The 17070-nt window shown below is 40.1% G+C and overlaps 1 protein-coding gene across 2 annotated transcripts in view; it reads right to left on the bottom strand.

The window, feature by feature from the left end:
• Window positions 1-17070, bottom strand: part of AP1M2 (adaptor related protein complex 1 subunit mu 2) — an 82432-nt gene that overhangs the window by 16089 nt on the left and 49273 nt on the right. Inside the window, exons 3-5 of one of the 2 annotated variants that reach the window (XM_058173096.1) lie at window positions 14673-14740; window positions 3576-3706; window positions 2370-2517 (exon numbers count right to left, since the gene is read on the bottom strand). In XM_058173096.1, coding sequence (XP_058029079.1) covers window positions 2370-2517; window positions 3576-3706; window positions 14673-14740 — 347 coding nt within the window. Of the gene's footprint in view, window positions 1-2369; window positions 2518-3575; window positions 3707-14670; window positions 14741-17070 lie in introns of both variants that reach the window. The other variant, XM_058173097.1, reaches the window with a different exon arrangement.

Raw genomic sequence — 17070 nt, forward strand, 5'->3', positions numbered from 1 at the left:
GGATTTTTGGAAAATTGGGCAAAACTACAGTTGTTAATTGGAAGAATTGCAACAATAAGGATGAATATTTTACCTAAGATCTTATTTTTATTTCAAACAGTACCAATAAAACCTGGGATTTTTTTTTGTGTGTGTGTGTAGAATTAAATAAAACAATCTTAAAATTTATTTGGTTAGGGAAGAAAGTTCGAATAAAACTTAAACTCTTATAAGATAGTAGAAGCAAGGGATGTTTTGGACTCCCAGATTAGGAATTTTACCATCAAGTGGCAGCTGTAACATGGTTTAAGGAGTGGATAACTCTTAAAAATAAGAGGATACTAACAACAGAAGGCCACGATCTACAGCTTGGCTGGCATGCGTTCATCTGGGAAGGGAAAAATAAATCTCATACATATTTTCAGAGACATCAGGTAAGAGACCCACTACAAGACGTTTGGGGGAAAATAAAGAGAAAATATTATACAAAAATCCTGAGGTAGTTATCAACCATGGAAACCATGATATACCCCAACGTCTTAGACTGGAATAAGGTGGTGACATATAATGAGCTATTGGATGGACAAGGAATATTAAAATCTAATCAAGACTTAAAAACTCAAGGACTAGAAATAGATTGGTGACCATATTTACAAATTCAAACAAGATATAAAAAAGACTTCTAAAATTACAGCTTCCAAAGAGAACAAAAACTGGACAAAATATTAGGGGCAGAGGAAAAAATGATAACTAAAACTTTCAATGGTCTTTTAAAATTTAAAATGGAGGAAGAAACAGTAAAAGAGATGATAACATGGACCAAAAATTTCAGATATAATGTTGATTTGGAATATTGGGAAAAAATATGGGAGATAAAACTATAAATTAACGATGTTGGCGTCATATAAGGAAAACATCTATAAAATGTTTTATCGTTGGCGTTTACCACCGGCAAGGCTGGCCAAAATGTACCCCAATAGATTGCCAAATTGTTGGAGATGCAACCACGAGCAAGGGACATTTTATCACATGTGATGGACTTGCCCGAAAACCCAGAACTATTGGATAAAAAACAAAAAATGGTTAGAAGAAATTACAGAACAAAAAATTGAGATGAAGCCAGAGTTGTTTTTATTGGGTATTATAAAAGGAAATATAAGTAAAAAGATTCAATATGTTATACTTCATATTACAACAGCAGCAAGAATTACATTTGCCCAGAATTGGAAACAGGAAAACATGCCATCAAACCCAATGATAATAAAATAGTGCTCAATTGTGCAGAAATGGATAAATTAACTATGGAGTTAAAAGATAGAGAGGAAATAGAGTATTACAATAATTGGAATATGTGGTATCACTGGCTAGAAATTAGATGTAAAATTAATGCATAAAGACTATATAGAAAGTTAAATAGAAAATTGTATATATTTATGAATATGATAAAAATGTTAAAGGATAAAAGGAATATGTAAGTACACACACACACACACAAACACACACACACACACACATACATATATGTATAATTGATGTTAAAGAACAAATGTAGAATGTAGTAAAATATATTATGTATTTAAAGGTGTACATAATATATAGAATAATAGGCCATAAATTGGAATTATGAAATTTGAATTGATACCGATAATTGAAAGCTGTAAAAATGGAAATGTGTTTTTAAAACTAAAAAAGGTTGAATAAAGACTATTTTTTTTAAAAAAAGAATATCAGAAGCCATTTCTTTCTGTTATTTTTCCTTTTCTATTTTTCTTTAACTTTTTTCTTTTCTTGCATTGTTTTTTCTCTTTACTTCCTTATTTTTTTTTCTTTTTCTTTTCTACTTTATATTAGTTTATTAGTTTTATCTTTCTAAAAACTAATAAAGTTATATATATTTATATAATTATAAAATTACATATATAACAAGGCGGATGCACAGATGCAGATGCAAAATGGAGATCCTTCTCCATTTTTCTATCCATTGCCAAAATGATAGTCTTCATCTGCTTCATAAGGTCATTCTTTGAACTAATTTTCCATGTTTTTCAGTTGCTCAGTTAAAAATCATTGCTTAAGGTATGACATCCTTATAAAATTCTATGCCGACTACATTTTTTTCAAGTATGTTGGATATATATATATATATATATATATATATATATATATATATATATATATATATATATATATTTACACACACACACACACACACACACACACACACACACACACACACACACACCCCATGTTCAGGGCATAAACTAAAAGTTCACTATTTTTGTATCTTACATACATTAAAATAGCTTTTTGAACCTGTTACAATCATGTTGAAGCTTCTAAAAAACTCATTTATATAATCTTCTACCACAAATAATTGAAATCTGACTCACCAACAGGTTAACAGATTCAATGACATCAATGAAGACCTCATTCTTCTTGTATTTAAGCCCCTCCGATCTCCAAGAGACTGCATTGGTGACAGTGGCTGGAACCCGGGATTTAGCTATCTCCAATTTGTTGCCCTGCTGAGTGATGTACCTATGATGCAGTGAAATAATTCTTCCTGATCAAACATCCTACTACAGTATAGCTTGTCTCATATACATTTTGCTGTCTAGAGTAGCATCAAAATATCAACAGCATTTCAGGGCAGGGAGGGGAAGGGTATGCTGGCACATGTATTTTCCAATGCAAGAAGTCCTTATTAGTAGGACTAAGAATGATCTCTCTCTGAATCCTTCCTAGTTATAATGCTGAGATCTACCTGTATATCTGACAAAAAATTTAAAGGTTCAAATTCAAAAATTAGAATCTAGTTATACATGCACGTTAGGTTTTCAAGAAAGCCAAGTTTAACAGAAGATGGGACTCTATGGACAGAAATGGGAATGAATTAAGTCAAAGGAGGAATAGGAGGATTGGAAACTTATTGAAAATAAGATACCAGAAGTTCAATTTCATAATGTTCCACCTCAACGATAACAAAACAAAGCAGACATTATTGTGGATGCATAGGGAGTTTGACTGAACTCAGAGTTACAGGAAATGGAATAGGGCATAATCATCCAGGAGGTATACCAATAAGTCATTAATATCTGCAGAAAGACAATTAGAAAGCTTAGCGCACAACATGCATTTAGGGCCATAAGGAAAGTTAAAAGCTATAACGACATGTTTTTTTATTATGGTAATAATAAAAAGAATAAATGCAAAGAAGTGGGCCTGCTGCCAAGAGACTGGAAGAGCTCCTCAACTATTTTGCTTCAATGTTACTCCCAAGGGGGATCTGTGTTCAGATGGACCTAAGGGAAACAATTGCCAAAGCTAGAGTGTAGTAACCCAAAAAAGATAGTGATGAGAAAAAGTCTGTCTCCAGGATAAAACTAATTTTAAATGTGAAAATCTGACAGATGTCATGTAAGAGTCCCTTTCTGTGAATCTTTGAAAAATGTAAGTATAAATATCTAAACTAAAAACCTAACATTTTATGCATCTTGGAATTTTGTTTCACTGCAACATTTACAGTTTTTAAAATCCTGAACAGCAAGAGAAAAACAGATATAAATCCTGGAAGAACAAGTAAACAGATTACTTACTCCTGCAAAATTTTACTATCTGTCGTCTGAGGAAACCCAAAGTCCATCAGCTCATCCAGTAGCTCATACACAATGACAAAATTGTCACGGATGCTCTCTTCCTCCAACTCCTTGAAGTATTCAGAAAAAACCTGACAAGGAGAGAATGGATTGAAGAATTGAAGATATTATTACCCTGTAGTTAAGTTTCCGGAATTCTGATTGCTTGGCTCAAGTGTCTCTTTGGAATGTCCAGTTTTGTACACATATAGAACTCGGAAAAGACAACAGGTAGGGACTCAGGTCAAACTATTCACAGGGGCAGGGAGGAGACTATAAAAGAGGCTAAGTATAAAATTGAGTGAAGTAGCCTCCCTTCAACCTAGCCTTAGGTCCTGCAAGCAATATTCCCCAAACTTCTGTTAAAATATCTTCTTATTCAGAACGTCCACCAAATTGAGTGTTCCAATTCCACTATGCCTGCTTCTCTATGTATAGGGTATTCTGCTATGCTTTTGTACTAGAAGTAAATAAATTACATGGAGATGTGGAAGAAAACTGAAAATCCTTACTAGAATGAAGGTTGCTGAAAGAAAAACAGAATTCTTTTGAATGATAAATTGCTTTAGTTGTAGGCCCCTCACTGTTCCCTATTCTAGCTAATCAGCTGTTATTCATGTTCCAATACATCTTCCTCTGAAGATGTCTTAAAAATTACCTTAAAATTACTTTAAAATTATATCTTGTAAATTGTTGACAAGTATTAAACGGAATAAGTGAATGAAAATGTCTTTTGCTGTGGGCTTGATTACTAATCTAAGATTATTCAGATCCTTGGTGCTAAGCTTTGAAATGGATTCTATCATATTGTCAGGACTGCCATGCTGCTGCACCAGCCATGCTTCATCAGATGTCAGTCTGTCATATGCAACAGGGGAGGAAACTGTGGGGTGGGATAAGATGGCAGGCTAGCATAAGGGAAATCAAAACTACTCGTCTTGACATCCCGTGAGAGCTATTGGCCACTCTAAGGTCACATCATGGAATGAAACACCTTCCAGCCTGTCAAGCCAGGGACTATTACCAAAACAATTTGTTTGAATGTAATTGCACAGAGATAAGTGGGGGGAGTGGGGAAGAAGGGAAAAGTTAACCAGATGTCATGGATATGAAAATTTAGATCTGGCTTTGCTACACTGTAACCACTTGGCTATACTTTTGATAAAAGTCTTTCTTTTCTAACTGATCAAGTTGAGACAGCTGACACATATGTCAGTGTTCCAGAAAACCCCTCCTGCAGAAAAGACTCCGAAGCCAACATCTTTCAAAGTTCTTTTACTAGCATAGGTAAACTGGGTGTCAAGGTTCCAGAAAAACCTCTTCTGCATAAAAAAAACTCAGAAGCCATTGTCTTTCAGAGTTCTTTACTAGCATGAGGAAACTGGCACACGATGAGTGAAATTCCAAAACTGAACTTCCGGATTCTTTTCCCAGTTATACAAACCCCAAGAGTCCCACCCCCCTAACCCCTTTGCTGGTCACATGGTCCCACGTTCTCCCAGTTCATTCGAATATCTTCTCGCCATTCCTCCTGCAGATGTGAACACCATCCGACCTTGACCGCTTGAAGAATGTTACCATACCCCTCAACCCCCCTTCTTCCCCTCAGGGGAAAAATGTGGCAGCGTCTGGAACCCTAAAGTCTAGTATGGTTTCCAGGCCTGACAGGCGTCCCCCCTTGGAAAAGAAGCTATATCCTAGGAAAGAAAACAAAGAATTAATAAAGAAGAGTGTCAGTGGTCCACACTTCCCTTCTACCCCCCTCTACCCCCTCCAAGAGGTTTTTTAGGTTTGTCAGGGAAAGTGTCGTGAAATTGTTTAATCAAATTGTCCGCATTTACTTTCCAACTTTTGACCCAAGTAGATTCAGATAATGGATATCCCTTCCAGTGGACTAAATATTGTAATTGACCTCTGTATAGTCTAGAGTCAAGGATTTTCTTGATTTCATAGTGGGTTTCACCTTGGATTTTCAAGGGTGGTGGGGGAGCGGCAGGTTGAGGTCTCAGACCAAATTGTCTAGCAGGTTTTAATAAGCTGGTATGGAATACCGGGTGTATTTTCCCCAACATTCGAGGGAGCTTGAGTTGGACGGTAACGGGATTAATAATTTTTACAATGGGGAAAGGACCCAAAAATTTTGGACCGAATTTTCTGCTGGGTATTCTCAACCTCAGATACTTAGTAGATAAAAAGACTTTATCTCCAATGCGAAAAGGGGGTTGAAGGGAACGGTGTTTGTCAGCTTGGGCTTTGTAATTCCGAGCTGTCACAGCTAAGGCCTTTTTTGTATTTTCCCAACCTTTTTTCAACGAATTCATCCAGTCCGTTAGGGAAACGGAAGTGGGGGGTTGCACGGGGAGTTCAGGCATTGGAACGAAGTCCATGCCGGTGGTTACTTGAAAAGGGGTTAACCCCGTGCTGCTGTGTACAGCATTATTATATGCAACCTCTGCAAATGGTAACAAATCTGACCAGTTTTCTTGTTGGTAATTTACATAACACCGTATGTATTGTTCCACCATCGAGTTCAATTTTTCAGCCGCCCCATTGGTCTCCGGATGGAACCCAGAACTAAGTCCTTGAGACGACCCAATGGACCGTAGGAACTCCTTCCAGAACTTGGCTGTGAATTGAACATCCCTGTCGGATATTATCCTTTTAGGAACTCCATGCAGTCTGTAGATGTGTGTTCTGTTTCCCTTCCCCCAATACTCCCAGCAAAGAGTCAGTCAGAGGCCTCCTTTTCTGATTTATTTACATATATATAAATGTCCTGGCTACGTCTACCCACGGGCCTGCCAAGTTTCTGGAGATAACAAGGAAATTACAGATAAGGCCAGAATTACTCACAAATATATTCTTCCCTCCGTTGATACAGATTGCCCGCCCAAATTCATTACTTTGTCCAAGACAAAAAACCAGGAAGTCCCGCCTCCTATTTATAGTCTCTGCAGATGTCACTGCATGACAATTATGACTTGGCTTTGTCCCAACTCTTCCGCTGCTGTGCACGCCGATCATGTCTACGTAACCTTGCATCACTCCAAAACTGTTCTTGGGGCATTGCCAAATCAGAAGGAGGCTCCATGGAATCAGGCTTTGCCGGCCCCTCCTCCTCCCTTTGAGTGGGTGCCAGGGAGGGAAAGGGCTCAAGAGAAGCAGGGCTGGCCAGGTCTTCTCCCTCACTTTTTGAATCATCCGAGTCCAGGAGTCCGGGTCCAGGAACCTGGGTCACAACACTGTGTTTCATGAAGAGCTTTGCTAATTTTCTCGCCGATGGCAATCCACTGCACACAGTGAAGTGGGCCTGTTTAGAGAACAAATCCACTACGGTCCATATCACCGTATTTCCCCCACTAGGTGGGAGTTCAACAATAAAATCCATGGCAATCTCTTCCCAGGGTCTGGTGGGTTCGGCTACGGGTTGTAGGAGTCCAGGGGGTTTCCCTGGTCTGGACTTCATGGTGGCGCAGGTAGCACAGCTCCGCACATAGTCTTCGACATCTGATTTCATTTTTGGCCACCAGAATTGTCTTCTAGCCAAGTGGAGAGTTTTCAAAAATCCAAAGTGACTTCCTAGGCGAGAGTTGTGGCTTCTCTGTAGTATAGCGACGGGTACATAAATCTTGGTTCCCTTCCAGGGTATTCCATCCCTTAAGGTGAGGTCTGGCAAGTTTTCTTTAAACCAAGCATCGTCAGTGAGTGCTGATTTTAATTCCGCTAGTAGTTTATTTGGTGGGATGTTAGTACCACGGCGTGATCGCGGTCGAGTAAGTGCTTGGCTGGCCGGTTCGCTATCGGGAATCATCGCATGTATTACCTCTTCGTGTTGGCTGTCAAATTGCGGTTTCCTAGATAGGGGATCAGCCAGTAGATTTTGGTCGCTGGGGATGTATTTGAGGGTGAATTGGAACCATTTGAAAAACTGAGCCCATCGAACTTGTTTGGGAGAAAGCTTTCGAGGGGTTTTTAAGTATTCGAGGTTTTGATTGCCAAAATCCACGTTCTCGAGGTACAGGTACCGAGGCGTCCAATTTTTCAAGCGCATAGTCCACGAATGGTTTCCAAGTCTTCCAGAAAATATCTTCTTTATACACACGACTTCTAATTTTAATATCACATGTCATTTTATCATTTAAGGCTAATTTCCACATTTCAGAATTCCACTCTTCTATTCTAAAAAACACATCTAATTTCCAATATCTAGCTATTATAATTCTACCTATTATAATCATAATTCTAATCAATTCTTTTTCATATTTTGTTAATTCTATTTCCTTAATTACCAACAATAATATAGTTTCCACTCTCAATATTATTACTTTCCCCATCATTTCAAATATCATTTTCTCCAATTGTTGCCAAAACTTTTTAACCTTATCACATTTATACCACATATGTTCATAAGTCCCCAATTCCATCTCACATCTCCAACATTTTTTACTAATTTTTTTAACCATTTGTGACAATCTTACTGGAGTCAAATACCATTTCCAAACAACTTTATAATTATGCTCTTTAATCCTTATAGATAAAGTTCTCATAATTCTACTATTCCAATTCACATTCCAATCTGACTCTGGTATTTCAATATTAAGATCTTTTCCCAATTTGTCCTCATCACTCTTTGTAATTTTCATCAGAGTTTATAATCTTATAAACCCTACTAACGAGTCCTTTAGCCCAATTTCATCTTTCATAATCCGAGATACTAAATATTCAAATTCAGTTTCACATCTATTTATCGAATAGTTTTCCTTAACTTTTTGTCCATTTTCTATCTGTATTTTTTCAAACCAACTTAACCCTAATTTTTCAATAATTTCTTTATTCCTCCTTTCATTTTCCAAAACTTTTATCCAATCTCTAATAGTTTCTATATTTTCCTCTTTAATCACTTCATTATGTCTTATATTGTTTTTAATCGGCCAATTTCCAATTGTCTTCCCCAAAAAGATTATATCCGGAATTAAAATTTTAACAAATTTATTCCACATTTTACTTAATCCCTTTAACCAATAACTTCTAATTACACATTTTGAGTTTGCTTTATCTAAAAACCACCTTGATCCAAATTTCTCTATATCCCTTAACTCTAAGTCCCTCCAATAGTTATCTTCACCTTTAAATATTTTTACCACTATCCGGATACCATACGCACAGTAATAATTAAATAATTTGGGGATTCCTAATCCACCTTCCTTTTGATTTTGATACCACATTTTCTTCACTAATCTAGGTCTTTTCCCACCATTACAAAATTTGTCCAATTTTTTCTGATATCCTTCAATATCTTTCTCTGTCAAATTTAGCGGTAGCATCTCGAATAAAAAGTTAAACTTGGGCAGCAACATCATCTTACACATTGCAATTCTACCAAACCAAGACAACTTTAACATTTTATATTTGTCTATCTTCTTCTCAATTTCATTGATCACCACATCATAATTAAGTTTTTTCAATTCTTTAACCTTGAGTGAGAGCACTATATCCAAATATTTCAATGTATTTTTAATCCTTATCCCAAATTGCTCTTGCATATTCTCGCACTCATTACCATTATTATCCATCAATAATTCTGACTTTGACCAATTTACTTTCAGACCTGTCATTTCCTCAAATTCTGGATTTTGGCAATCATGAGGACATATCCGAAGACCCAAATCTTCCTTTTTTATGTATAGCACAAGGGTGCAATAATGTATTTTCTTTTTTGTTTGTTAGAAAAAAGCAATAAAAAATAATAATAATAAAAAAAAAAAGTATTCGAGGTTTTTGTGGTCCGTCCACACCTCGAATGGTTCCTTTCCCCCTTCAAGGAAGTGTCTCCAGGAGAGGAGTGCCCAGTGCACTGCAAAGGCTTCCTTTTCCCAAACTGCCCATCTGCGTTCAGTGTCCGTCAGTTTTTTAGACACGTACGCGCAGGGCATAAGATTGTTGTCGGTATTCCGTTGTAATAAGACAGCGGCTACTGCTACATCACTTGCATCAGCTTGGACCACAAAAGGTTTATTTGGATCCGGGTGTTGAAGAATTGGTTCCATCGAGAATAGGCGTTTCAGATGTTCAAAGGAACGTTGGCAGTCCATTGTCCAAGGTAGGGGTTGGTTAGGTTTGGGTTTGGCGGGTAATGGCCCAGTTTTTAGCAATTCTGTTAATGGTAGAGCTACTTCTGCGAAAGAAGGAATGAATTTGCGATAAAAATTTGCGAATCCCAAGAAACTTTGAAGTTGCTTACGTGTGCGTGGCGGTTGCCAATCCAACACCGCTTTTACTTTTCCTGGGTCCATTTCGATACCTTTGTTTGATATCCGGTAACCTAGGTAGTCTAGGGATTCCTTATGGAATTCGCATTTGGAAAGTTTGACATATAGCTTGGCTGCTAGGAGCTTTTTAAGGACTTGTCTGACCAATTTGATGTGTTGTTCGATATTGTTTGTGTAGATAAGAATATCATCTAAGTAGACAAGAACCCCGTTGTAGAGATAGGGGTGCAGGGTTTCATTAATTAGTTGCATAAAAACAGCTGGAGCCCCTTGGAGGCCAAAAGGCATGACACGGTATTGGAAACTGCCTAAGGGGCAGTTGAAAGCCGTTTTCCATTCATCACCTTTCTTGATGCGGACCCGGTAATAGGCTTCCCTTAAATCCAATCTGGTGAAAATTTTGCCTTTTGCTAAGTGGTTCAACAAATCGTGCATAAGTGGTAACGGGTATGTGTTTTGTATGCAAATTGCATTGATATTTTTGAAGTCAATACACAATCTAAGCGAACCATCTTTCTTTTGTTTAAATAGCACAGGCGCAGCTACAGGTGATTTTGCTGGTTCAATGAACCCTCTGGCTAGGTTAGTGTCAATGTATTTTCTTAGTTCAGACATTTCGGCTGGCGTCATTGAGTACATTTTGGGTTTTGGTAATTTTGCCCCCGGGTGCAATTCAATTGCGCAATCAGTTTGTCGGTGGGGGGGTAAGAGGTTACATTCATCCTCGCTAAAAATGTCTGATAAATCCATGTATGCTTTAGGGATGCGTGGTTCATTAGGAGATGGATTGGATATGGTGGTTGTTGGTTCCCTCTGGTAGTCATTTTGGATAAGGTTTTTTTCGGCAGGGGGAATTGGGTCTAAGGGTCTGAAAGTCCATATAATTTTCCTGAATCCATCCTCCCACTTGATTGTGGGTTCCCATTTGTCCAACCAAGCTAAACCCAGGATGATGGATTCTGACATCTTTGGAATTACTATGAATCTTATAAATTCATGATGGGCTCCAATTTCTAAGCGAACCAGTTGTGTGATTTGGGTCGCTGGAACGCCGCCAATCAAGGTTCCATCTACTTGGTGGAATTTAATTGGGTGTTTCAAGGGAAATGTTTTTATACGCAGTTGGGCGACCGTAGAGGTTGAAATTAGGCATCTGGTGCATCCTGTGTCCACAATAGCCTCTAAATCTTTTTTGGCCCTTCCCCCTGGAATTATTAAGTTTACTTTGATAGCAAAAGGAGGAATGGGTGCACTCACCATTGGGTCGTTTTCTGCTTGGTTTGAGTCATCAGGAGGTGAATCAGATGACGGAAGGTTAGTGGATACTTCAGTAGGGAGGTCTATGGCTTGTCTCGCAAAGCAACTGGTATTCGGATTTTTTCGAGGGGGTTTGTGTGGTCGGGTAGCAGTTGGTGGGCGATACTGTGGGAGGGGTGTTGGGGCTAGGCAAACTGACGCCTGATGTCCTAGTTTACCACAACGGTAGCATTTGATTATTGTTGAAGGCTGAAAGGTGGAGGGTGTGGTTGGTCTTAAGAGGGAGGGTCTTGTAGGTGGTCGTTGTGGAGTTGTAGTTGGTGATTGGCTTTGGAGGGGGTTGAATTCTCTGTCCAGAGCTATGGACACGTTGTACCAGTCATTTAGTTGTTCTGGGATTCCTCTGGTGGAGCAGGCTTTTCTGATGTTTTGATCGATTGCCTCTTTGAAGTAGTGGAGGAGGATGCGATCTGGCCAATGTCTAAGATTACCAGCAACCCTTCTGAAATCCCATACAAACTGTTTTAGAGGCCTGTTACCTTGCTTCATCGTTTTTAAGGTGGTTTCACATTCTACAATTAGGTCATCATCTTGAAACCGGTTGTGAAGTAGTGCCATAAATCCGTGAACATCGTTTAGTTCTGGTGCACGTTCATTGTGTAGTTGAGCTATCCACTCTGAGGCTAGCCCCACGTTCATACCATCCGAGATGGCATTGATTAGGCTTCTTTCTGATGGATATTGATGTCTATATTGTTCAACGTAAGCCTCAATTCTGCTGAGAAAGTAAGCCAGGTGGTGTGGATTCCCATCAAAGGTTGGTTTGAAAGGGGGAGGGGCTGGGTGAGGGGGTGCAGGTGGGTTTAGCTGGCCTGCTTGCGGTTGAAGAGGGATTTGTGGGAGGGCCATTGCTATTGTGGCTGGTTGTTGAGTTGTAAAGGGGGGTGGAATTCCCCCTGGCTGCTGAGAAGGAAGTCCTTGAAATGCTTCAGCTGACGAGGCAAAAATTGGCCTGGGGCCCCCAGGAAAGAAAGGTGCTGAACTGGCTGGTTGCCATTGATATTGGATCCATCCTTGTCCAGAATAAAATGCCCAACCGGGAGGAATAGAAGCAGCAGGAGGCAGTGTAGGCCTCTGTTGGTGGGAAAAGTCAATTGGAGGGGGGAGTTGCAATTCCCCCCAAGTCCCTGGTGCTGCCTGAACTCCCTGCCGTCTGAAGGAGGGAAGGGAGGTCCTCCTGCATTCATCGGAACTGCTTCGAGCTTCAGTAATTTCTCCCTCTCTGGTGGGAGGGAAGGTGAATTTAGGCTGAGCTAAAGGCTCTCGAGGTGGGTGAGCTGAGCTTATACAAGGCCTCACTTCCAAACGCTCAAAAGTTTCCGGGAGGTCTAATAGGGACTGGGATTTCAGGGGGTTTCTCAGGTCCCAATCCAGTGACTCTCCCGATTCTTCGGGTTTTACTGTCCTCCATTGAGGTTGAGAAGAGGGAGGGGGCTCTCCATTCCGCCCCGGGGAAATGTTTTCTCCCAAACGACAGCTTACCCATGAATCGGAGTCTTTGGGCCATGCACCAAGCTGACAAGCAGGCTCTACCACTTCGGGTTTTTGAGTCATATCTTCCGATGGGAAGTAGGTGATTTTGACTAAGTCCTCAGATTCCAACCTCTGTGCTACTTCCACACTTTCAGCTTGCTGCCCTTCCATCTTCACTGGGTCTTTGCACCGCTGTGGAGGTTGTGGAGGCTGGGGCCCAGCACCCCCCTAACAGGCCCCCTCCAAGTGGAGGAGAGGGTACCGTTAAGCAAAAGAAAGTTAAGAGTTTTGGAATAATGTCAAGGTTCCAGAAAAACCTCTTCTGCATAAAAAAAACTCAGAAGCCATTGTCTTTCAGAGTTCTTTACTAGCATGAGGAAACTGGCACACGATGAGTGGAATTCCAAAACTGAACTTCCGGATTCTTTTCCCAGTTATACAAACCCCAAGGGTCCCACCCCCCCTAACCCCTTTGCTGGTCACATGGTCCCACGTTCTCCCAGTTCATTCGAATATCTTCTCGCCACTCCTCCTGCAGATGTGAACACCATTCGACCTTGACCGCTTGAAGAATGTTACCATACCCCTCAACCCCCCTTCTTCCCCTCAGGGGAAAAATGTGGCAGCATCTGGAACCCTAAAGTCTAGTATGGTTTCCAGGCCTGACACTGGGACAGTTGGATGAAAACCGAAACTGGGGATTTGGGTTCCTCCCTCAGTAATACAAACTCCAAAATCTCCACCCTCATGACCCCTCTGCCAGTCACATGTTCCAATCCTCAACTGTCCTATGTTGAAGCATCACTCCGGCCACTCCTCCTCCAGATGTGAGCCTAGCCTGACCTTGACTGGCAGGAAAAATGTTGTTATGTCAATAGCCCTTTCTACCCTCACCCTCCTGTCCTACTTTCCCACACCAAAGAAAGTGGCAGCGTGTGGAAGCCTTCGGCCTAGTATGGCTTCCAAAACTGACAACATATTTATTTACTTAATTATTTAATACTGTTATTTATACTGTATTAGTTATTTATAGCTGTTTGTTTTATAACCAAATCAATGAAGGATCACCTTCTCCACACAGGAGGTCATCTTGTGTGATTATAGGCAAACAATAATTGAATGTACATGTAAATAACCTATTTTCCCAGATTTAGATAGAATTCAGAAGTGGAATAAACAGGAAAATGCAACAAAAAAGTTAAGGAATAGTAAATGTCTATGGAGATTCACATTCATCCAGGTCATGGTTGTCCCAAAGGTGTTTTTCAAGAGGCAACTGGACTTTCTGGTTTTTCACTTCTCATCTAAGAAGCTTCTGTGACTGGATAATATTTCTGGACACGTTCAATTGTATTGATGTCAGAAATGTGGTATGGGTTCCAAACAGTCGAGCTGTATTCAAGAATTGGTCTAGCAAATGTTTTCGATGCTCTGGTTAGTAGTGTAGTGTTTTGGAGAAGAAGCTACGCAAGATTAGGTTTACAACTTTTAAGGCCTTTTTTGTGATGTAGTTACAGTGGGCTTTGGCACTTAGATCATTTGATATGAAAACTCCAAGATCTTTAACAGGGTGGGGGTCATCAGTAAGGTAATGTCCATCAAGCTTGTACTTAGTGTTTGAGTTCTCTTTTCCAATATGTAAGACTGAGCATTTGCTGGTTGAGATTTGGAGTTGCCAAGTTTTAGACTATTCAGATAAAAAGTCAAGGTCTTTTTGGAGGATAGCTGTATTGTTGGTGGTGTTAAATAGTTTGACATTGTCAGCAAAGAGAACACAATTACTTGTAATATGGTCACAGAGATCATTACTTTTTTACATTACATTACATTTACTACCAGCTCTCCAGAACTGGAGTGAACTGGGAGCAACCCACCACTGGTTCAGTTACCTCTTGAAAAAGCACCTTTGTGTTAAGCAATGGCAACTTCCTTTTTCCTTCAGAAGTGTGAAAGAATATTTTTTCCTTGGTTTCCTGAATGTTTGAGAAAGGCTACTTACCTCAACCACTTTATAGAGAAAGGAATATACCAGTGAGGCATTGGCATTCTTCATGGTGATGGCCACCACTATATGAAAGATTAAGGACAAAGATAAGAGACATATATGAACAGTTACATTAGACACCTGTACTCTAAAAAAAATATTAACACAAATGACAAAACTGCATATACTTCATAGTGGTTAGTTGATAGCCATCATGCATAGATGTATTACTGTGGAAAAATGGCACTTCCGTTTTAATCAGAGTTGATTTATCAGGTGCATAAACATGCTTGTTGCAAATAGCATGATCAATAATTCCACTTATGTACCCTTCAAATGTTTCCCTTATTGTGATGCAGTTATGTTGAATGTGTGGAAACATTTTCAGACTTGTAGAAAAAGCAGGAAAGTTTTGTTTTAAAATGGCATGGATTATATAGAACAGTGATGGCTAACCTTTTCCGGACTGAGTGCCCAAAGTGCCCAAAGTGCACATGCGCTCGCGTACGCCCAAACCCCCAAAATGCAATGCATGCACAGCTCCCTGCACACACACCCAAGCATGCACGTGTGTCCCCTGCACACCTCCTGCACATGTGCACATGGCCCCCCTGCACACACCCCAACCCCGTGCATGCACAGCAGAGACCCGAAGACCAGCTGGCCAGCAGGAGGCATGCGCATGCACAGCGGAGCTGAACTGGGGCAATGGCTCACGTGCCATCAGAGGGGGCGCTACCTGCCACCTCTGGTAAATGTGCCATAGGTTTGCCATCACGGATATAGAGCAAGTTCTTCACTTCTTATGTTAAAATCATTTTTATCCTTTTTTTCTTTTTGAGGTGGGTTAGCGTGAGGGTAGCACTAGAATTCACTTCTTAGTTTCTTATCATGTAACAAAGAATACATTTGTTATGTATCTATTGTGACAAGGTTCGTATAACACTCCAAATTAAAAAAGGGGTCACTTGGTTAGTATGCTATGTGAGCATAGCCAATTACATCTTATTCAGTGAACCATAGTTGACTACAATGTGTTAACCCAGCCATACTTACAAAAGCATTAAACTTGTGTTTTGCAAAAATTAATCTCTGCTTATGTCTGATGTTGCATTCTTCTTCTCCAAAGCCAACCGTTGTGCAATTTAGCTTCATTTGTGCTAGAAGACTGAGCACATTCTATTATATGTTTTATGCTTAGATTTTTTTTTTGTTTCAAAGCATGCCAATAATAAGATTTCTGGAGATAATTTAGCCACTTTGACTATTTTTTTTTCTCTAGTAGAAGTAAATAGTTGTATCATACACATTCTAGCTAGCAAATTGCATTGTTTCACAGCTTAGTTTTACTCCCTTCTTGTGAAATATGTAAACTATGTTTGCCTCATTTGTATATTTTTATTATAATCATAATACTTCATCTGTCAGGTCCCGCTAGTTCCTACCATCAAAGGCTGGAGTGGGGGGAGGGTATGGACAAATGAGCAATATGATTGTGTGTATGTGATGGGAAATAGGAATGTGATGAAAATGAGAGAAGTTTGGAACTGGTTTGCACCAGAGGCACAAAGGCCATGCACCCTGGGAAAGGAATGTGAATTGCCCATAACGTCTCAGCATTCTCATAACAGCTTGGCAAGCGCCGATTGTCAAAACATGCACTAGTCACAGAGGGGAGGGGAGAAGGAAACTTTTTCTATATTTTTTTTGCATGGGAAAACCTTAGAGCTAGCCTGACTTTATTGCAACCAACTCCTTTTGTAAAAGAACCTTTTGCTTCAACATAATGGAGTCAAGGGTCTTTCTTTCCTAAGAGATCAGATCAGAGCAGGTCTAACATTAGGCTAGCTTGCAATTGAGATCAATCTGGAGAGAAAATTTCCTCTACTGTGGGGAGTGTGCAAATGAAGTCGGATCAAGGAAGTGACCAGGAAGAGATCAAAGCCTGGGGGAAAACATCCTTGAACCCCTCTGTTGGAGGGCTGGATCTATCCAAAAGGCTGGGAGAAGATGACCTGCCAAAACCCCAATGGTCCCTCAGGGTCAGGAAAAACGAGGAATGGGAAGAGAAGTCCATGGAGGTAATGTTCACCAACAGGAGCCATGGCAGCCGTCAGTGAGAAGTATGCATGGAGATGGAGAGGCTGGAAGAGGAACAGAGTGCAGATGAGGCAGATTGAGAGAACTTGATGCTGGAGCAAACTATAAAGTTCCTGAAAACTGCATTTAACAACCTCAAGGCATGAAAGACACTAACATGGGCTTAGAACCTTACTGACCAGCTGGCTCTAGCCATGATGAGTGATGGAGCAATTGCTTCTGCCACCACAACCACAACAGCAGCAGGCATCTTGGCTGCAACAACCACCTCTGCATTGGTCCTTACAGCCCAACCTGCCCCAGCTGTGGAACC

The sequence above is a fragment of the Ahaetulla prasina genome, chromosome 2, assembly GCF_028640845.1.
Source record: "Ahaetulla prasina isolate Xishuangbanna chromosome 2, ASM2864084v1, whole genome shotgun sequence".
Lineage (NCBI taxonomy): Eukaryota > Metazoa > Chordata > Lepidosauria > Squamata > Colubridae > Ahaetulla > Ahaetulla prasina.